This window comes from Gracilinanus agilis, chromosome 3, assembly GCF_016433145.1.
Source record: "Gracilinanus agilis isolate LMUSP501 chromosome 3, AgileGrace, whole genome shotgun sequence".
Taxonomy (NCBI): domain Eukaryota; kingdom Metazoa; phylum Chordata; class Mammalia; order Didelphimorphia; family Didelphidae; genus Gracilinanus; species Gracilinanus agilis.
In genome coordinates this window covers 172,391,620-172,414,788 of record NC_058132.1, presented here as the reverse complement: position 1 = coordinate 172,414,788, position 23,169 = coordinate 172,391,620, and the positions used below count along the sequence as shown (strand labels likewise).

General features: G+C 37.3%; 1 protein-coding gene across 1 annotated transcript in view; it reads right to left on the bottom strand.

The window, feature by feature from the left end:
- The window catches only part of AMOTL1 (angiomotin like 1), a 108,671-nt gene that overhangs the window by 49,567 nt on the left and 35,935 nt on the right, over positions 1 to 23,169 (bottom strand). The window contains exons 3-4 of the mRNA XM_044668378.1: positions 21,921 to 22,065; positions 19,825 to 19,914 (exon numbers count right to left, since the gene is read on the bottom strand). Of these exons, the coding sequence (XP_044524313.1) occupies positions 19,825 to 19,914; positions 21,921 to 22,065 (235 nt within the window). The remainder of the gene's footprint in view (positions 1 to 19,824; positions 19,915 to 21,920; positions 22,066 to 23,169) is intronic.

Below are 23,169 nucleotides of genomic sequence, written 5' to 3'. Positions count from 1 at the left end.
CTCCACACTGCCTGTCAAGGATGATCAAGTGGCCATAAGCAGTGACAGGCTTCACACTACAAATTCAGCAGAGCTCTGCATGGATGCTCTGGCATGTGATGGGACTCGGGCCCATTTCTTCCTAGTCAATGGAAAAAGAGCTAAAATAGATATGGAAGATGAGTTAGGAGTGGGAATGAGATGACAAAGGTCCAGGGAAGCTTTAAAGAAAGTGTGGAAAAGTAGGAAAAGAGCAAGGGAACCATTATTCGAATCTCATGTTGGACACTAAATTAGTGAGCAATCTTAGGCAAGGCACAACTTCTGGAGCTTCAATTTCTTTTTTTATATAATTTTTTCCAGTTACGTGTAACAACAATTTTTAACATTTATTTTCTAACATTTTGAGTTCTAAATTCTCCCCTTCCTCTTTCCCCTCCCCTCTCCCTAACAGCAAGCAATTTGATCTAAATTATACATGTGCAATCATGCGAAACATATTTCCATATTCAGTCTTAATTTCTTTATTTGTAAAATGAGATGATTGGACTAAATATCCCCTGAGGTCCCTTCTAGCTTCATATTTCCCATCTTACAGTTGCATTATATATTTCACAAATAGAAAAGCCACATGGTATGGTAGACAGAGATGCAGTGGTTAGAGCATTAGGCTTAGAGACAGGACGACCTGAACTTGAATGTCGGTTCAGACACTTAGACCCTGGGCAAGTTACTTAACCTATGTTTGCCTCAACTTACCTCACTGAAGACAATAAAAACATCTACTCCGCAGGGCTATTGTTATTCAGTTGTTTTTAGTCATGCCCAACTCTTTATGACTCCATTTGGGTTTTTCTTTTTCTTCCTTTTTCTTTTTTTATTGATTAAGAAAATTTTTCCATGGTTACATAATTCATGCTCTTTCCCTCCCCTTCTTCCTTCCCCCCTCCCATAGCCCATGTGCAATTCCACTGGGTTTTACATGTCATTGATCAAGACCTATTTCCATATTATTGATATTTGCATTAGGGTGATCACTTAGAGTCTACATCCCCAATCATATCCCCATCAACTCATGTGATCGAACAGCTGTTTTTCTTCTGTGTTTCTGCTCCCACAGTTCTTTCTCTGGATGTGGATAGTGTTCTTTCTCATGGGTCCATTTGGGGTTTTCTTGACAAAGATACTGGAGTGGTTCACCATTGCCTTCTCCAGTTCAATTTATAGATGAGGAAACCAAAGCAAATAGGGTTAAGTGACTTGTCTAGGATCACACAGCTACTGTGTCTAAGGCCAGATTTGAAATTAGGTCTTCTTGACTCCACTCCTGGCACTCTCCACTGAGTTACCAAGCTGCCTCTAGTATCAAATGAGATGATATTTGCAAAGTGCTTAGTACCCTGCTTGGCATGAAGTAAGAACTGCATAAATGCTAGCTGTCATTCATTTTATTAGCCTTGTAGTCTGAAAGACATAGGTTCAAATCCCATCTCTGATAAAATCTTGGACAAATCACTTAACCTCTCACTTTCCTAGCCAACTCAAGTCTACAAGCAATTACAGTGACATAGTGCATAGAGCACTGGACTTGGACTTACAAATATTTGTGTTCAAATCCTACTTCGGGCATTTATTAGCTCTGAAACCCTAGGCAACTAAACCTATGTCTAACTCAGTTTCTTCATTTGCAAAGTGAGAGAATTGGACTTGATGATCTCTTAAGGTTCTTTCCAACTTTAAACCTATATGAGCTATGAGTTGTATCCTCGCTGATAATCTGCATTAATATAGGGAATAGCCTCACCTGGTAATCCACAGACTCATGAAATCATAGGCCTGAACAATGGGGGAAATGATCATTATAGTTCTACTGCAGCTCAGAGGTTGGGTAGCTCTGAGACCTGTGAGTTAGTGGCAAGATGGAGGTATCAATTGGTTCTCCACACCAATGAAATCACAGGCCTGAACTTTACCCCCCCAAAATTGTAAAATGCCCCTTTCCATTCATTACTACTCCTCATAGCTCTAGGAGATGGGGTCAGTGGATTGGTTCCACTATTATTGAGGAGAAAATGGAGGTGCCAGAAGATTAATTATCTTAGATCAGGTCACTAGGTGAGTTAGTGACAGAAGATTAGAAAATTCAGTCCCCAAATTTCCTCACTGGCCCATATGCTCTGAACCTGAGTCCTTAAGGTCAAGATGAAAGAACAATCTTAGATAAAAAATGTAATAATGACAGCTCATATTTATTTAGTCCTTTCCGCTCCAAGATGAACTTCCAACCTACAATCAGTAAAATATCATTTCCCCTGGTTAAAGAGCAACTTTGTCACCACTTCAACATGGTAGACACTGTGAGTCCAAGAGACAATCTTTGCTCAACCCTATCACATATCTTAGAAGAATTGTATTTGACTGAAATATAAATTTTGAAATCAACAAATCTTGAAGAGAGAAGGTCAAATAGTCTAATTCATACCTGAATGAAAATCTCCCACTCATTTTTTCAGATGACTGGAAAGCCCCATCCACCATTTCCAATACAACAATCAAAGTGTAGAAATGAAAGTGTTATGAGGTGGAGAGAAAATCATTCTTTTACTAAAAGTCAACTTTTTTGTAACACTCTACCCAAATGTTTAGTTGGTTTTCCTGTTTCATGGGCTTCATATGTATTGTTACATTTTAAAATTAAATGAATTAAAACATTGTTATTTGAGGATTACTGTTGAGAACTGAACCATATTCCTTTTTTGGTACCTTTTTGTTTGTATATTATGCAAGCCACTCACCTATTTGTTGACAGATAGCATAATAAGTAATAATAATAATATGTTATCTTGCTGGGAGATCTGTCTCAGTTTACTCTTTTGTTAAAAATTCTACTTTAACATTCCCATTAGAATGCAAGCTCTCTAAGGCTGAGGGACTTATGAGAAAGAAAACTAGTCACATTCAGAGGAAGAACTGTGGGAGGAGAAACACAGAGGAAAAACAATTGCTTGAAAACATGGGCTGATGGGGATATTATTGGGGATGTAGACACTGAACGATAACTCTAGTCCAACTATCAATAATACGGAATTAGGTCTTGATCAATGATACATGTAAAACCCAGTGGAATTACGCATTGGCTAAGGGGATATAAGGAGCATTGGGGAGAGGGAAAGAACATGAAACATGTAACCATGGGAAAATATCCAAAATAAAAATATAATTAAAAAAAAAAGAATGCAAGCTCTCTGATGGCAAGAGCTGTTTTTTTCACCCCTTTCTACATCTTCAGCATTTACTTAGTTCCTGACATATAATAAGAGCTTTAAAAACAAGTGCATATTGACTAACTGATTGACTAATTATGATCTAGAGCGCTTCCTAATCAGATTGGGAATCAATGCATTAAAGAAAAGAAAAGAGAAAGTTAGAGTGATGCTAGACTCAATGAGACAAATTTTCAGTTTATTTTTCATAAAATGTCAGACATATAAAAAGGACCCAATTGAGAGATAAAAAGAAATAACAACCCCACATCCCGGAACATCTGTTCTTTCGTTTGCAATAAAGATAGATGGAAGCCAACACAACTTGATGTAATGAAATCCAATGAGCCATCAGCACAATCTTCCTTGATCTCCCTACACTTTAGCTGAGTCAGTGTCATTAGTGCTGATATATTTGTCATTTCTGATATGCTTCCCATCTGGCCCTGCCAGGAATAAGAAACTTAGAAGAGCTTTATATTATATTATATTATATTATATTATATTATGTTATATTATATTATATTATTTGTTCAGGCCCCTTGAGGACTCAAGGGGTATCACCAGGCCCTTAGCTCAGGGCAAGTGGGAAGCAAGTAAAATATAATGGCAATATTTTTGCAAAATTCTGGATTTAAACCAGCCTCTAAATGAATGTAGCCCAGATCTTTTTTCCTCTTAAATTTTTAAACCCATGTGGATTCTAAGAGAAATCAAGTCCATATGTTTCTGACTCATTTACCCATAACTCATCAAAATGTTGTTTTATAAGAATCACTAAAAATCCAAGAAGCCCTTAGGGTCTTTTTTTGTTTGTTTCTTTTCTTTCTTTCTCCCTTTTGTCTAAGCCCCCTTTTTCTTAGAAAGAGAAACATTACCCGTTGCCCTTTAGAAACTAACTTGAACAGGTCTCAGTTTGTTTGGAAGCTCCAAACCCAAAGTGTCAAAGGAATTCCAAGGGTGGCAATTTTGGTCTTCTTGTCTTTGTTTAACTGACATGAAGGAATGCAAACATGCCAAGACTAATGAGATCTTTACAAAATCCTAGCAGTTCATTGAGAAGTCAATTTAGAACCCCAATATGGTGAAATTTCACCCTTCTCCATTACAGTAGTACCCTTTATACAACACTTTAGTTTCCAAATGCCTGGTCCCAAAGATCATAAAAAGTTTGCTGGAAGACTTTGTCCTGTTATTTTTTTCTCAGAGAAAATAATCAGGAAGGTTTAATCCCTTGGAAAACATGATTACGGTTCTCTATTCTCAGGCATGTTTAAGACTTAGAAATGACAATATATTAAGAAATCATAAAAAATAATAATGTAAAAAAAGACAGTGAGGTATGTTGGGACAGAGGGTCAATTTGAGAGTCAAGAAAATCCTGTGTTCAAGTCCTACTTCTGAGACTACTGGCTACATAACCCTGAGCAAATTACTTGAGTTCTCAGTGAGTATATTCAAAATATATATTTACAAAACTGCCTTTCTTAGAGGTAGACTTGCACGTTGACTGTTAAGCTACTTTAGTAGAGGGGATTTACTGACTAGAAGTTATCTCTACACCAATAAAGTCATAGTTCCAGACCCCCCCTCCCCAAAATGGTAATCGAAAGCATATATCTCTTTCAATTCTGGTAGGCATAGTTCTGATGGGTATGATCCAAATAATTAATGGAGCATTTATGTAAAAGAGAAAAGAAACAATTTCCCTAGGAGTTGGTTGGAGGTCTTATGTGTAAGTGACAAGCTAATGTCCACTTTGCCATCTTTATCTTTTAAGCCAGGAAATCCTCTTTTCTTAAAGGGGGGGGGGGGGGAATCTCAGTCTTCTCCAAAAAGGTCATTGCAACACCAGGGAAGAACAAGGTAGGTTTTAAATGAAAGGGAAGGAAAGAAAATAGAATGAAAAAAAAATCCTCACATTTAGAAAATTCTAACTAGAAAACTAGATAATACTTCTTGGAGTTTGTGAATATATTCTATTAAACATAGTAACTGTGAGGGAAGAAAAGGACTGAATTGAATTAATTTAAAACTCTTTGAGCTGAAAGGAAGTCTGGTCTATCTGGATGACCATGTGCTTCTTCAGGAGTCAAGCTGAAGATTTGATTCACTGACATTCAGTCTTTCTAAAAGGAAAAAAACCCAGAGCCTCACTGCTTTTGTAACTTCTCTACCCCAAACAGAAAAGTCAAGAGGACCATAACCTTTTATGAGCTGTGAGACAAATAGTTCTCCTTCAATAGAATTTCTCATGATCTACTTGACCAGCCCTGAAGGAAATGCTTGGGTAGTCCTTATGCGTTTAGGTGTAGAGATAAGATGGAGGTGGTATTTTTCATTTCCCAATCATCAGACTTCATTTCCCCAACACCTAAAGTAGTTGTTAATGACTGTTCAATCTGATCTTATTCCCTTGATGGAGAGATAATAATCCCAAAGCATTCTGCCCTAGACAGAAGACACATGTGTGCCATATTCTAGAAATTACATTGATAAGCAGAACATATAGAGAAGGTTGGTGAAGGAACAAGATGAGGACTGGTTGAAGGACTTGGGAAAGTTTAAAGAAATAAAGTTTTGGGGGGGGAATCTATGAAAAAGAACTCAAAGCATTTTAAAGACAGTCATTCATGTAAGCTGAGAGGTCAGACTTGTACCCAGAGGGTAGAATTACAACTATATACACAACTTTCTTCACATAGTGAAGAGAAATATGAAATATCCCCAATGTTAGAAAAATGTCCTGATAATTAATAGTTATAACAAAGTGGGAGAGTAGAGATAGAAGTAGAGTCTTACAGGAATTCATTTGTTGGAGCGAGGACCCACTCAGGAATAGGTGGGACTAGATGTGCCCTGAGATCCCTTCTATCTTTAAGAGTCCACAATCCTGTTATACATGGTACCCTGGGAAGTGGCTGTGCTGCTTTGCTTTCTTCTAAACCAAATGCCAAGATTCAAAAGAGTGATCTAAAAAGTGTGACTTCTTTACACAGATGATGGATATATTTGTGACTTACTCTCACAACAAAACTTCTACAAATCTGAAAGGACATTACAAGCAGCAACAAGAGACTGGTTTAAAAATTAAAAGATGGAACATGGAAAAAGATGAACTGGATCTGAGTCTCAGTTTTGACACTTTCTAGCTAACTATGATGGCAGGCAAGGCATTCAGTCTTTGGTAGATTCCATTTCCTCATTGGTGATGAAAATAGAAATAATAATTCTTATACTATCAACCTCCAAAAGTTCCAATTACCACATAAATTGGTACCACTGTTTTCGTTTGGACTTAGTTACTAATAGGCTATGTTGCTGTGAGCAAGTCACAAGTGACTCCCCAGATTTGCCTTTATTTTCCCATCTGTATTTTGTATTTTCTGTATCACCAAATAGTAAGTAAATTTATCTGTGTGAGTCATTTCAGTTGTGTCTGATTCTTTGTGACCCCCATTTGGGATTTTCTTCACAAAGATACTGGAATGATTTGTCATTTCCTTCCCTGGCCATTTTGCAGATGGGGAAACTGAGGCAAACAGGGTTAAGTAACTTGTCCAGGGACATATAACTAATACATATCTGAGGCTGGATTTGAACAAATAGAGATGAGTCTTCCTGATTCCAGATCTGGTACTCTTTCCACTGCTCCAAGACCTCATTAATCCTTTATTAACTAATGGCCAAAAGATCTCTTTGAAGGGCTCAAGGCCAGGTCAACCAGACTGGGTCTGCCTTTCCCAGATCTAATCTGCCTTGTCTCTATCAAGTGGCCATAAAAAGGGGCAAGAGTGGGTACATGAACTTCTGTGCTTACAAAAGTGAAGTTCAGCACACAGAAAACCTACTCACTGGCCTCTCCTCAGCATCTTTATTACTACTAAGGATACAGCCAGGTGGCACAGTGGATAGAGTGCTGGAATCAGGGAATCCTGGGTAAAATCTGACCGTAGACAATTACTAACCCTATGGCCCTGGGCAAGTCACTTAATTTGTACTTGTCTCAGTTTCCTCACCTGTAAAATAAACATAATAAGAGCACCTACCTCTCAGGATTGTTGTAAAGATCAAATAAGATAATATTTGTAAAACATTTCATACTTGGCACCTAATAGAGACTACAGAAATGCTAGTTTTTATTCTACCATGTCACAAATGCTATGTAAGTGGCAATAACACAGACAAGTGCAACAATGACAACAAAAGGTATATGTGTTGCTAAAGATTGTTTGTAAACTTTTTATCTCATTTCAACCTCATGACCATCTTGTAATGTAAATTAAGAACTTTGTTCTCTCATTTTAAAGATGAGAAATTTGAGATTTGCCCATGGACCCAGTGCCAGCAAAAGCCAATCCCAGGTTTCCCCCGCTTCCAAGTCCAGTATTCACCCACTCTGCCCCTCTAAAAATATGACTGCTATGTGTCACAGAAAATACTTTCATCATTTCTTTTGCATGCATTTTCTCCCTCTCTGATCAGAAGGAAAGATACAATTACTTCCATCGTACAGATCAGAAGCACAATGATTTAGGGCAGCCATGCACAGCTGGCTTAAGAGAAATTCTAGAATCTCCATCCCTCCTTTATTCTCCCCATTTTGTTAAGAGTCCAAAGAATGTGTGGGTTCATGACTGCAGACGTGTTCTCACCTAGTGATCCAAAGAGTGTAGAGAGGGTGGGTAAAATGGGGAATAGCTGGGAGATAATAAATGGTCTGGGCAAAATATTGGTAAACATTTTTGCTTTGTTTTGTTTTAGATTTAAAGACCAAGGTTGTTTGTTTTTTTTAGGCTCTCTGTAAGAATCTCCTCCATGATATCTCAAAACTGATTTCAAAATTCAGGTACCATGAGTTTAATTCTCTTATCTTCCCTTCATTTCATCAGTAGTATTAAATTGTAAATTCTTGGCAAAACCAAGAGAACCCATCTATCAATCAGTCATCAATCAACAAGCATTAATTTAACACTGAATATGTGCCAAGCAATCTGCTGGGAGCTGAGGCTACACATTCAAAGAATGAAACAATACCTACTTTCATTATAAGGGGAGGAGACCACAAGGACATATAAAAAAATACACAGAATAAATACATAGAGAATAAACATAAATATAAGGTAGTAAATACAAGGCAGCTTGGGAGGAATCAAGATCTGCTTTCTGGGATGCACCAGGAATGTCAATCAAGTGCTACCCATCTTTCAGGTATGGCACAAATCCTTAAGGGAATGGCCCTGGGCAGGGGGTTCTCAGTTTTCCTATCTGTAGAATGGGACTAGTACCACCACAGATTGGGAAGCACTCTGGAAAGCATAAAGTATACAGCAAGAAGGCTAAGTGAGAAAATTAGCCCTGCATCAGTTAACCTACTTCCTTCAAGCACAGTGACTGGATTCAATTTCTCTCCTATCTTATACATGGCAAATGAAAAACATTTGAAATGCAGCTGAAATAATTTTCTGGACCCCGTTATATCAAAGGAGTGATTCTGTCTTTGAGATAAAACAGAGCCACATTTTCACTGTTATAAATCTTGTCTCAGCCAGAGGGGCCCCTCTTCCCATCTGATTTGTGCCATGCCTTCAAGCCAGAAGGTTTAAGAGGTGTCGAGAAAGTTTCCATGCTTACAGAACACCAGGCACTGTTGCTCAGTCACAGGGAGCTAGTTCTAAGAAGCTCTTGCCAGAAGCCCAGGAGATGAAACTAATTCTGAAGGACTTTTTTCCATTCTCAACTGAAATAAGTGATTCAGACTCAGTGCCCTCAGGCAAAAGACCAGACTTTGAGCCCTATCTAGTCTACTGAAATGACTGTCATTCTTCTACCCAAGCTCATTGTCATTTATAAATCAAGTTTAAATTCCAAACACAGCCCCTACTTATAGAAAGGGCTGAGATTATGTAATAAATGGGTATTTAACTTAATGAGTCTATAAGAATAGATAAACCAGGCTGATGTTCTGAAGCAATTAATGGTAATTAATTGTGAACAATTAATGGTAATAATGCCAAAATGTACACAAAAAAGACCTTTAAAAGTCATTATGGGGGGCAGGTGAGTAGCTCAGTGGATTGAGAGCCAGGCCTAGAGATGGGAGGTTCTAGGTTCAAATCTGGCCTCAGACACTTCCCAGCTGTGTGACCCTGGGCAAGTCACTTAACCCCCATTGCCTAGCCCTTACCACTCTTCTGCCTTGGAGCCAATACACAGTATTGGCTCCAAGACAGAAGGTAAGGGTTTAAAAATAATAATAATAATAAAAAATAAAAGTCATTATGGGGGCATCTAAGCGATTGAACGGATTGATTGAGAGCCAGGTCTAGGAACAGGAGGTTCTGGGTTCAAATCTGACCACAGATGTTTCCTAACTGTGTGACTCTGGACAAGTCATTTAACTCCCATTGCCTAGTCCCGCACTGGCAAAGATGTGGCACGCATGCAGAGCCAGCACTCTGGGAGCTTGTCTGTTGCCCCTCTTCCCAGCACTGGAGGGCATTTTTGCATGCCCCATCCCTCTATCCAGCCACCCAAAGCAAGCACTTTCTCCCTCAGCTTTCTCCAGTAATCCAGGGGCTCAGAGACACCTTGAATTTGTTCTCTGGGAATTCAAACTCCTTTAAGGTTCACCAATGCTACACTATCTTCTGTCATGGAACCAATACACTGTATTGATTCTAAGATGGAAGGTATGGGTTAAAAAATTAAAAAGGCACTATAGACTATATTAATAGATGCAGAAAATGTCTTAATGGCCCTATTTAAACTAAAAACTCATTAAAGCACAGATGTGGGGGATCATTTTTATCAGGATCAAAAATATATATCTAAAATGCAATGCTAGCATTATTCGAAATAGAGAAAACACCAAAAGCTTTCTCAATCAATATAGGAATAAAGCAAGGAAGTCTCCTTTATTTTTCTGCTATTTAACATAATTATAGAAAAGCTATCATTAGTAATAATACAAACATAATAAATTAAGGAGTCAAAACTATCTCTATTTGCTGATGACATGGTCACTTAGTCAGACAACCTCAGAGAAATTAGATGAGCCAATCACATAATAGTAGGGAAGTTCCTACCAAATAATTTTAAAATGCTTAGCAAATCTTTCAGTCAGTCTTCCAAGACATTTAAAATCTGCACAGATAGAATTATACAATATTCCTCAAAGGAATAAAGAATGACTTAATAATTCGAGGTACATTCGATGCCATGGTTGGGCCATGCCAATAAAATGAAAATTATACTATCTAAATTAATTTCTAAATTTATGCCATACCAATCAAACTATCAAAAAGATATCTTATAGGGGGCAGCTGGGTAGCTCAGTGGATTGAGAGTCAGGCCTAGAGACAGGAGGTCCTAGGTTCAAACCCGGCCTCAGCCACTTCCCAGCTGTGTGACCCTGGGCAAGTCACTTGACCCCCATTGCCCACCCTTACCAATCTTCCACCTATGAGACAATACACCGAAGTACAAGGGTTTAAAAAAAAAAAGATATCTTATAGAGAGATACAAAATGACAACATAATGCATTTGAAGAAACAAAAGGTCTAGGACCTCATGTGAAAAGTGAAGAAAAGTAGAAATAAAAGAAGAATAGCACTTTCAGATCTTAAGTAAAAATAAAAGCAGTAATCACCAAAATTATTTGGTACTGGAAAAAACAGAAAAAAGTTCTTTACTAGCAATATTTTCTCAAACTAAAATAGAAAATAGTAATCATCTAAATGATTTATGACTGATTAAAAATAGAGATATTGATCAGTAGAACAGATTAGATATACAACCTAGAGAAGTTAATGAACATAGAATATGTTCAATAAATACAAGGACTCCAGCTAATAGGGTAAGAACTCACTATTCCACAAAAATTGCTGGGTCTGGAAGAAATAAGGTTTAGACCAACACTTCACACTATATACCATGATAATCTCCAAATGAATACATGACATAAGATATAAAAGGTTGCCTCATAAATAAATTAGAGAAGCAAGGAAGACATTTCTTCTTAGATCTATTGATAAGAGAAAAAGTTCATAACCGACCAGGGATTGAGAGAATCACAGAAGATAAAATGGACAATTCTGATTACATTAAGTTAATGTTTTTGCACAAACCAAACCAATGCAATTAAAATCAGAAGGACATCAGTTAACTGGGGGAAAAAAAATCTTTGCAGCAAGTTTCGTGAATAAAGATTTAATTTCTAAAATATATAAGAAACTTATTTAAATTCATAAGAATATGATTCATTCCCTAACTAATAAATGGTCAGAGGATATGTAGTTTTCAGAAGAAGAAATTCAAGCTATTAATAGCCACATGAAAAAATATTCAAAATCACTTGTAACTAGAGAAATGCAAATTAAAGCAACTCTGATATTCTACTTTGTACTCATCAGATTGGCAGTCAGTTCCACCTCTTACTCTGCATTGCAACTCCAAACCTTGTTCTCCATCCTCACCATGACTTCTACTCATCCCTCAGTTCTTTCTCAGCCTACACTTTCCTCTCTTCCCCATCTTGATCCATTAATTAACCAATAAACTTTATACTAGCTGTCCTCTTCTCTGGAATTCTTTGCTCCCTTACCATATCTTTGATATTTCTAGGCAATCCTCCCTTATATTACTCTCACCATCTTTTGTTCCTTCATATGGAATGAAGTTGGGGAAAATCACAAAACCATGCTGAATGGATGCATTATAATCTTATGTTACATAAATTCATCTGGATCTTAACTTGCCAAACAGTCCTTTCATACTTCCTAACTTTTCCTTCTATTCTCAAACCTCCCATGACTTCTCTTCCCCTTCCCCTCTCAGCTAAAAACCTTGCCTCATATTTAATTGGAAAAAAAAATGAGGTCACTTACCAAGAGCTTTCTCTTTTTCCCTCTTCCTCATCTCACTTCATCCAGATGCTTTCTAGCCTTATCTCCTCCTTCATGCCCATCTCACATAGAGATCATCCTCTTTACCAAAGCAAATGTCTATACAAGTGATCCTATTCTATCTCTACTAGAATTCTCTCTTATCAGTCCTACCCTCTCACTAATCTTCAATATCCCTTTGCCTACTGATTGTTTCCCTACTGTGTACAAACATGCCCATGTCTTGCTTATCCTCAAAATACAAAGCAAAACCCCTCACTTGATCGAATCTCTACTAGCTATAGTTTCATATCTCTTCTCCCTTTTGTGGCTAAATTCCTTGAGAGGACAATCTATAACAGACACCTCCACTTCCTTTCTTCCTACTCTCTCTGAACTCTCTACAGTCTGTCTTCCTACCTCATCATTCAATCAAAACTTTCCTTTCCAGAGTTTTCATGATCTCTTTTCACAATTTCTTAATCGACAAAACCAATGGTCTTTTCTTAATCCTCATCCTTTCTGGCCTGTATGCAGCCTTTGACACAGTTGATCACCTTCTTCTCCTTAATTCTCTCTTCTCTCTAGTATTTAATGACATTACTCTCTCCTCGTTCTTATCTCACCAATCTGACTGCTCCTTCTCAGTCTCCTTTCCTGGATCTTGGTCCAGGTCATGCCCTTTGAACTATGGGTGTCCTCCAGGGCTCTATCCTGACCCCTCTTCTTTTCTTCCTCAATACTAGTTCATCTAATCTCCTCAGCTCTCGTGCCTTGAATTAATAATTCAAGTTATTCAAGTCGAATTAATAATTCAAGTTAAAATAAATCTGATAGTTCTCAGATTTACTTAACCAGACCAAATCTCTCTCCTACTCTGCAGATTCATATTTCTACCTATTAGATGTCTCAAACTGGAAATCCTGTAGACATTTTAAATTCAACATGTCTAAAGCTGAACTCATTATGTTCTACACACACACACACACACACACACACACACACACACACACACACACATTTTTAACCACAAACCCTCTCCATGTTTTAATTTGTCTATTACTGTCAAGGGCAGCACCACCCTCCAAGTTCCCCAGGCTCTCAAACCAGAAGTCATCCTTCTCTCATCACTCTTTATCTCCCCCTCCATATCCAATCTATTGTCAAGGGTTGTCAATTTTACTTTTGGGAGGTCTCTTGAATACATTCCCTTCTCTCCTCTTATACTGCCACTAATCTGGTTTAGGCCCTTGTTACCTCATACTCTGTAACATCCATGATCCTGAGAGGGGTTAAAGCTGCATCACAGAATTCCACTGGAATTGCTTGCTGGAGGGTCTGTCTACCATAATTCTCTCCCCACTCCAGTGAATTTTCCATTTTGATGTCAAAGTCACCTTGCTAAAGGGCAAATCTGACCATGAAATAATCTGAACATAGGAAATAATCAATAGAGGGAAGGCTCCAGCATTAAGGAGAATCAAGAAAGGCATCTCAAAATAGTTAGGGTTTGAGCTGGGACTTAAGGAAAGCTAGGAAAGCCAAGAATCAGAGATAAGAAAGGAGAGAATTCAAACCATAAATAGTCAATGAAAATGGCCAGAGTTGCAAGATGGAAAGGGGCCTCCACCCATCCCTAATAAACTCCAGTGGCTCTCTATCACAGGATCAAATATAAAATTCTCTATTTGGCCTTCAAAGACCTTTGCCATCTGGTTTATTCCTACCTTTTAAGCCTTCTTAAACATTATTCCCTCATCCCCAATATACTCTGTGATTCAGTGACACTGGCCCCTTTCCATCTAGCAACTCTGGCCATTTTCATTGACTATTCATGGTTTGAATTCTCTCCTTCCTTATCTCTGATTCTTGGCTTTCCTAGCTTTCCTTAAGTCCCAGCTCAAATACCATCTACTTTGAGATGCCTTTCCTGAGTCTCCTTAATGCTGGAGCCTTCCCTCTATTGATTATTCCAATCATAGAGCTTGTTTGTACATATTACTTACATGTATTTACTCCAGTAGAGTATGAGCTCTTAGAGAGCAGTAACTCTCTTTTGTCTCCCTTTCTATCCCCAATGCTTAGCACAGCGCTTGGTATATAGTAGTTGCTTAATAGATACTAACTGACTGACTACTGATTGATACTGATTTACTAACTGATACTAACTGACAAAGATTATCCCCCCAAAATGGTATGTGTCAGAGGGACTTCAGAAAAATGGGCACATCAATGAACTGTTGTTAGAGCTCTAAATTGGTAAACCTAATCTGGAAAGCAATATCATTACTAGACCCATATCCTAAAGTGATCAAAGCAAGTGGTAAAGGATTGTGAAGATTAAAATTAATATCCAATAATTTAATTATTATATTTTATAAAGTTTATTAATAATAACTAAAGGAATAAAGTTAGCTAAAAAGGTGCTAATCTAGTCCAGTCATGAGAGAAGAGAGGAAGAGCAATGTGGAGCCTCAGAACTTATACAAACATGACCACACAAACATAAACAAAGGGAAAAGCATTCTAGGTAATACAGAAAGGAATTTTGGGTAATGTAGTGTTAGGGGTTCAAGATATTCCTAACTATACTGTGATCCTTTGGGAGACCAGTTTCCTCAAAGGGATCATTTAAACATAATCAACTCTGGAATGACCTCCAGGAATTGATGCAGAATGAAAGAAGCAGAACCAGGAGAACATTGTACACAGAGACTGATACACCGTGGTACAATAGAATGTAATGGACTTCTGTACTAGCAGCAACGCAATGACCCAGGACAATTCTGAGGGATTTATGGAAAAGAATGCTACCCACATTCAGAGGAAGGACTGCAGGAGAGGAAACACAGAAGAAAAACAACTGCTTGAACACATGGGTTGATGCAGACATGATTTGGGAAGTAAACTCTACACTACCACCCCAGTGCAACTATCAGTAATATGGAAATAGGTCTTGATCGATGACACATGAAGAAACCAGTGGAAATGCGCATTGGCTACTAGGGGTAAGAGGTGGGGGTAGTTTGAGGGGGGGAGAGAGTAAGAACATGAATCATGTAACCATGGAAAAAATGTTTCTAAAAAATAAAAGAAAAATACATATAAAAAGAAAACAAACATAATCAACTTAAAACTTTAAAGATTTTCAAATAAGGGTATATAAAATATTTCAGGTTTTAAAGGGGAAGGCATTCTAGGTAATATAGAAAAGAATTTTAGGTAATGTAGTTTTAAGGGTTCAAGATATTTCTAACTACACAGGATAGAATAGATTCTAGTTACCATCTCTGAGACCTTGCACTGATTGCCCTTCATGTCTGTAAAATAGTCCCTTGTCATTTCTATAAACATCAGAAAATATTTAGAAAAGATCTTTTTGTAGTGGCAGCAAACTACATCTATTACCATTGCTTGAAGGATGGGCAAACAGATAAAAGCATTTGAATGCAATGGGATATTATTATACCATAAGAAATGATGACATGGACAGCTTCAGAGAAACCTGGCAAGACCAGTATGAACTGATATAAAGTGAAGTGAGATGAAACAGGAGAACAACTGATAAAATGAAATCATTATAAAGAGAAACATCTTGGAAAGACTGAAGAACTTTGACTAATGCAGTAAAGAGCCACATTTCTATATGACTCAACTTTTGTCCAAAACATAATGTATTCAGGATGAAGGATGAAAAATACATATTTGGACATGGCCAAGTGAGAACTTGTTTTGTTTGTTTATGCATGTGTGTTAAAAGAGTTTTGTTTTTCTTCTTTTTTTTAATTGGAAGCAGAGGAGGGGGAGAAAATAAAAGCTTGTTAAATGGGGAAAAAAGTTTTTAGTAAAGAAGAGCCTAGACAAAGAAGGATCAGGGGGAACGGTGAACATAAATCACTTACAGGAAAAATTTCCTTATTTGATGAGAAAAGCTAAGAAAATTAGAAAGAAATCTAGTAGAAGTTAGGATTAGACCAGTGGTTTACACCATATATTACAATAAGCTCAAAATATATAAACAATAAGAATATTAAAGTTCAGACTATAAAATAAATTAGATGAGAGCATGTTTTCATACCTTTCACAGGTATGACTAAAGAAAACACCGCGTGTTTGTTAATTAATAGACAAGTGTTTATTCAGTGTCTAACAAGTACCAAGCACTATCCGTAGGAGGTATTAAGTACACAATGACAAAAGTTAAACAGTCACCACTCTCATTTTCCTAAATGGTTATAGTCTAACCAAAGGAGATATATATCTACACAATTGGTACAAGATAATTTGGAGAGAAAGTCATTTTGTAACTGGGTGATAAGGAAAGGCTGATCCCTGTAGAAAACTAGAGATGCTGAGAGACAGAAATGATATGGGAGAGTATTCCAGGCATGAGGAGCAACTAATGCAGTTTCATCAATGGTATATGGAATCTTATTAATGAGAAATAGGAAGAAGCATGCTTTGGCTAGAATGTACTGTCTGCTGAGTCAGTAATATATACATGTGTGTGAAGATATATATAATATAAAAATACATAATATAATATAACAAAATATAATAATAGAAAGGAGGGTAGAGACTAGTTTGTAAATGGTTTTTAATGCAAAACAAAGGAGTTTATATTTTATTCTAGAGGTAATAGGAAGGCAGAAGAATTTACTTATTAAGGAGGTAACATGGGTCAGATGTGCATTTTAGAAAAATGGTGATTGTTTGGGGGATTGCCTGTAGTAGGGAGAGCCTTGAAACAGGGAGACCAATAAGAGGAATATTGCCTTAGTCCAAGCAAGATGTGATGAGGGCCTGAATTAGGGTGGTGACTGTATGAATGGAGAGAAGGTGTGTTCAAGAGATGTTATATAAGTAGAAATCTGACAATTGAATAGATATGTGAAGTGAGTAGGAAAAAAAAAGACAGTATGACTAGTGGACAGAGTGCTAGGTTTTAAGTCAGAAAGACTTTGAATATCTCTTCAGATCCTAGCTACAATGAGGAATTTTAACAGTCTCAGCCTCAGGCAGATCTCTGACTTTTCTTAAAGGAAAAATTTGCAACCAAACAATGAAAAGAGCAATCAAAAGAAAAGATAGATAACTGATTACATGAAACTGAAAACTTTTGCATGAACAAAATCAATGCATCTAGGATAACTGGATAACAAAGGAAGTTGTTTATTGGGGAAAACAATTACATCAAATACCTCTAATAAGATTCTGACATACAAGATATTTAAGGAACTAATATAAATATATAAAACTAAGAGCCATTGCTCAATGGTTATAAAAAGACATGGGGAGAGGGGAACATTCTTGAAAAGAAAATTGCAAAGTTATTTTTAAAACACATAAAAAATTTAATCAAGTCACTAGTAACCAAAAAAAGTACTTCAAAACAACCCTGAGGTTTGAACTCAGGATGATAAAACATGGTATAATAGTCGGTGTCAGAAGGGCTATAGAAAGACAGGCACTCATATAATGTTGGTGGAGCTGTGAATCACTCCAACCATTCTTGAAAACAATTTGGAATTAGGCTAAGAAAGTGATTAAAATGTCCATCTCCTCTTATTTATATAAAGATCCTAGAACTAAGTATATCCATTCTATGGTCAAAGACAGAAAGGCCTGATCTACGCTAAAATATTTTTAACAGCTCCTTTTATAAGGTAAAAACTAGAAGTAAAAGTAGATGGCCATAAACTCTGGGGAAGAATATCCAAACACACTGTGATACACAAGTGTAATGAAAAATTGCTGCATTATAAGAAATGAGGGATATGACAATTACTTTGAATTATGGGAAAACTAATTTGAATTGATGCCAAGTAAAGTAATAAGGACCAAAAAAAATAACATATCCAATTATTAAAATAATGCAAATGGAAAGAAGAAAAAATTTCACTGATTATAGTGTACAAATTTGTTTCTGAAGAAGTGATGAGAAATCATGTCTTTCCCTCCTTTGCAAAGGTGGAAGACTATAAGGGAGGGATACAGTTGATAATGTCAAACTCAGCTGTTGTGCTGACTAATTTTGTTGAATTGTTTTTTCTCTTCTTTTTCCCTTATCCATTGTTAGAGGAGATTGTCCTCTGGAGGGTAGAGAGGAATATATAAAGGCGTTGTAGAAACAAAATGAAGATATTACTATTTTTTAATTTGGGGGAATATTAATCTGGAAAGGAGTATTGGAGTGCAACCACAAATAACTAAAACTAATGGGGAACAAATGGAGGAGTTCTGACCCAAATGTAAACCTAGGCAGAGAAGTTTTTGGCACAGAAGATAAAATATGGTAATAGTTACTGGAAGACCTAAGTAATTATGCCCCAACCTCTGAGCTTTGGAGTTCTATCCAGGAACTAAATAACAATGTCATGGGATAGTTGGTCTCCCATTTTAAGGAAGGATATTGTTAAGATTGAGAACAGCTAGAGAAGGGTAAGCAGGATGATGAAGAGGTTCAAAACTAGACTACAGAATACTATTTTGAAGGAACTGGGACTGCTGATTTAGCCTGGAGAAAAGGGTGAGGGCGGTGGAAAAGGAAGTACAATCCCTGTCTTCCAGGATTTATTGGGTTATTGTGTGGGAAGGTGATTCAGTTTATTCTACTTAGGCCCAGAAGGAGAAATAGTGGATATAACTCACAAAGACAGAATTTAGGCTTGATTTAAGGAAAAATTTTCTAGGAATTTGACCTGCCAAAAGTAGAATGAACTAGAGATAGCTAGGTGGCTCAGAGGATTGAGAGCCAGGTCTAGCAACAGGAGGTCCTGGGTTCAAATCTAGCCTCAGAAGAGTCCTAGCTGTGTGACCCCAGATAAGTCACTTAACTCCCATTGCCTAGCCCTTACTGCTCTTCTGCCTTGAAACCAATACACGGTACTGACTCTAAGACAGAAGGTAAGGGTGGGAAAAAAAATAAACGGAATGGACTACTTCATAAGGTAATGAGTTCCCCATCATGGGAAGTCTTAGTGCAGAGATGCAACATCCACTTATCAGGAATCCTGATAGAAGCTACTCCTGTCCAGATGTGGGATTAGACTAGATGACCTCTGCTGTCCCTTCCCACTGATTCCAATCACAATCCCACTTTGAATAAATCTACACCTTTGATTAATAGTTTCTAACTAGCTGTTCTCCCTATTTGTATAATTAATAAAATATCTTTCCAACTGCTCTAGGCAGAATAAATACATTTTCTATCATTCATGTAGAGAGCACAATTTTATTATGACACAAATGCTTTTAAGGGTTGAGGGTCTGGAACTGCTCACTTATGAAAACTAAAAGAGTAAGTTAGAGTAACAATGGGCTCCAGCTTCCTTTCCCCTCTAGACCAACCAAAAAGAGAGTAAACATCAAGAGTTGTTTAACATGTCTGATGTCAAGAAGTGTGGTCAAGTTTCTTTTCTGCCCCCCACCTTTGGATTCTTACCCAAAGAAAGAGATAGATCATAAATCACAGAGGAGAGGCAAGACCTAAAACTAAATTTATAGTAGTAGTGCTTCCCTCTGCTCCACATTTGGCAGACTTATTACAGGATTTGGTCTGGGGTCCAAGCAGGTTACGTGCTGAATTAATGCATAAATGCAAGTAACAGAAAAGTATCTTTCCAAGTTATCACAACTCTCTTCCTCTGACCAAGTTTTAAAAAAAAGTCTCAGAATAAATACATTTGAATACTTACTCTGGGAAGCATAATGACCTTCTGTTGCTTTATCTTCATGCCCATCATATTCTCTGCTGGCTAGTTGCCTGTTGGCAGTCTCCAGGCGGTCTACACATAAACAGGAAATGCTTTAAAAACAAATATGTATGGATATAAAATCATCAATCAAGCAAGAAAATTAGATGGGTGCCAAGAAGAGGCTGTGAATCAGTGTTCAGGCAGAAGCTAAAAAAATGGAGAGAACCAGAAAAGTAAAGAAACTAGTAAAAAATACTCTTCCTGACCCTTTGGGGAGATAAAATATTTCTATTTCCATGCAATAAAAAGAAGAATGTCCAGGGATAGGCTAAAGTTGGTGTCTTCTAGTGAATTAGTCTTTGTGAGCATGAATTGAGGTTTCAGGGAAGTTTCTAAGAAAGGCATGTTTGGAAGTTTGTTCCTTTTCTGCATGCTAAGGCAGGAAGCCTACTGAAAACAGGGCTCTTCCCAGGAGGCTCGGCTTTCTCCTTCTGAAACCCATTGCCATGGTACAAGGAAAGGTCCTCTGATATGAATTTCAAACAGTGCTGGACCCAACATCTCTAAATCTCTAGAAGGTATATACATACCATACCAAAACATCCTGAAAAAGGGACATGGGTACAAAGGTAGAAACTTCTGATCTTAAGTGAGTCTCTTGACACATCTTTCGATTTATTCAACAGCATATCTTGTGGCCAAATGTCTTATTCATTTTGAATCGCTCAGTTAAATAAATAGGGACAGAGGGGCTATGTCTCCTATATGAATGGCTCTTGATGAAGATAAGCCTGGAACTTGATAATTGGAGGTTGTTACTCCATGTAGTATGTGTAGGAGACCCTAAATAAAGGTTCATTGATGATAGGAAGACAAAGTAGAGGGTGACGTCCTTCCACCCTTCCTAAAATATTCAGAACTCTATGGTGGGTAATCTCCTATCTCTGAGCAGTCAATCAAAAAGCATTTATTAAGCACCTTTTATGTGCCAGGTACTATGCTAAGTACTATAGATATAAAAAGAAACAAATAAAAAATCCAGTCTCTGCCCTCAAGTAGCTCCCAATCTAAAGGAAGAGCCAATAAACAAACAAAAACAAGCTGATATAATTTTAAAAAAGAAGTAATCAGGGGCAGCTGGGTAGCTCAGTGGAGTGAGAGTCAGGCCTAGAGACAGGAGGTCCTAGGTCCAAACCCGGCCTCAGCCACTTCCCAGCTGTGTGACCCTGGGCAAGTCACTTGACCCCCATTGCCCACCCTTACCACTCTTCCACCTATGAGACAATACACCGAAGTACAAGGGTTTAAAAAAAAAAAAAAAAAGAAGTAATCAACACAGGGAAGACACTAGAATTAAGAGTACTAGGAAAGGTTTCCTATAGAAAGTAGGATTTTAGCTGGGACTTGAAAAAAACCAGGAAAGCCAAAAGGCAAAGATGAGGAAGGTAAAAATTCTAGCCATGGCAGACATCCAGTTAAAATACAAATGACCTATATATTCTTTTTTTAAAACCCTTACCTTACATCTTAGAATCAATACTGTGTATTGGTTCCAAGGTAGAAGAGTGGTAAGGGCTAAACAATGGGGATTAAGTGATTTTCCTGGGGTCCCATAGCTAGTAAATATCTATGGTCACATTCGAACCCAGGATCTCCCATCTCTAGGCCTGGCTCTCAATCCACTGAGTCACCTAGCTATGACCCCCTCCCCCATATATACTCTTCATGGTACTTTGCTTTGGGAGGTGGGCAAAAAGGAGAAAATTTATTTATTAAATTTGAGTTTTTGAATCCTTTAGGAAAGACATATGCATTTTTCTGTCCATATCTATATGAAGTAACATTTTTTAAAAAGTAAGATAAATATGTAAACCCCAGTGATTTGAATGCTTAAAAGCAATGTAAGATATTCTAGAAGGTAGACAGATATGTCTACTGTCCCTTAGCAATCACAAAATGCAGTTTAGTTCCCCTAGCTTATCTAGTATAGGAGAAACACTGTTCCATGACAAAGAAATCTCTGAATGTTGAGAAACAGTGAATATAACAAAGTACCCAGAAGTTGGAGTGGAAAATGCACAAAAAAATAAACATGCCTCGCAGATCTCGATTGAAATCATGAAGTCTTCTAATCTCTCCTTCCAGTTTGTTCCTCATGGCTTTGTCTAGAGACTCTCGCTTGGTGGTCGACTTCACTAGACTCTCATAGGCTTCTGAAATCCTCTGAATTTCTATTTCAAACTGAAAGATAAGAAAAAGTTGATATTAAAAGTTGAGGTTATAACATGAGCATCTTTAATATTCAAGATTCAAAAATCATTGAAGATGGTGGTTTCTACTTTGTAATCAACCTCCCTCCCTTCCTCTCGAAAAACACTCAGAAGTTTCATCAGGCTGATGGAACAAATATTCAAGGTCATGTAATAGAGCCTCAAATCTCCAAAAATGACTATCTAAGATTCTTTGTATTTCCTTCCATTGTGTAGCATCATAGAAGGAAACGAAGAAGCTGTCGCATCTGACCTCATCCAAATCTGGAATCCTTTCTATGATGTTCCTAACAAGCATCCATCCAGCTTCTGTTTGAAGCACTCAGGTGATGAAGAGCTTACCACTCCATTTCCTCCATGCCCAAGATGGCCAGTTTCCTTTTTTGAACAACTTTAACTGTTAAGAAGTTTTTCTTTTGGGGATATAGACACTAAAGGGCCACACCAATGCAACTATCAATAATATGTAAATAAGTCTTGACTGATCACACATGTTAAAACCAGTGGAAATGTGTGTTGGATATGGTGGGGAGGCTTAAAGGGGGGGTGAAGGGGAAAGTAAAAACATGAATCATGTAACCATGGAAAATTTTTTCTAAAAAAATAAAATATTTAAATCATAAAATAAAATAAAATAAAAAATAAAAAGTTTTTCTTCCTGTTAAACAGGAAGAAAAACTACTGCTGTGCAATGTCTTCCCATTGGTTCTAGTTTTTAATTTATCTAAACAGAAGTTGGATCCCTTTTCCACATGACAATCTTTCAAATATCTGAAAACAAATTAACACCTTCCTCCAACTGTAAGTCTTCTCTAGTCTAAAAATTCTCAGCTGCTTAAATAGAGCCCACTATGGTATGGTTTCCAGTCCCTCTACCATTTTCATCCTCCTATGTACATGCTCTAGGTTGTCAGTTTCCATTTTAAACTGCGACACCTATGAAGGGAAATAGTATTCTAAATGTGGTCTGAGATAGGAAAATAAGACTGCTCATTCTGGACACCATGATTCCATTAACACAACTGCCCTGTTGCTCTGTTGACTCATATTGAGTTTGCAGTCCACTAAAAACTAC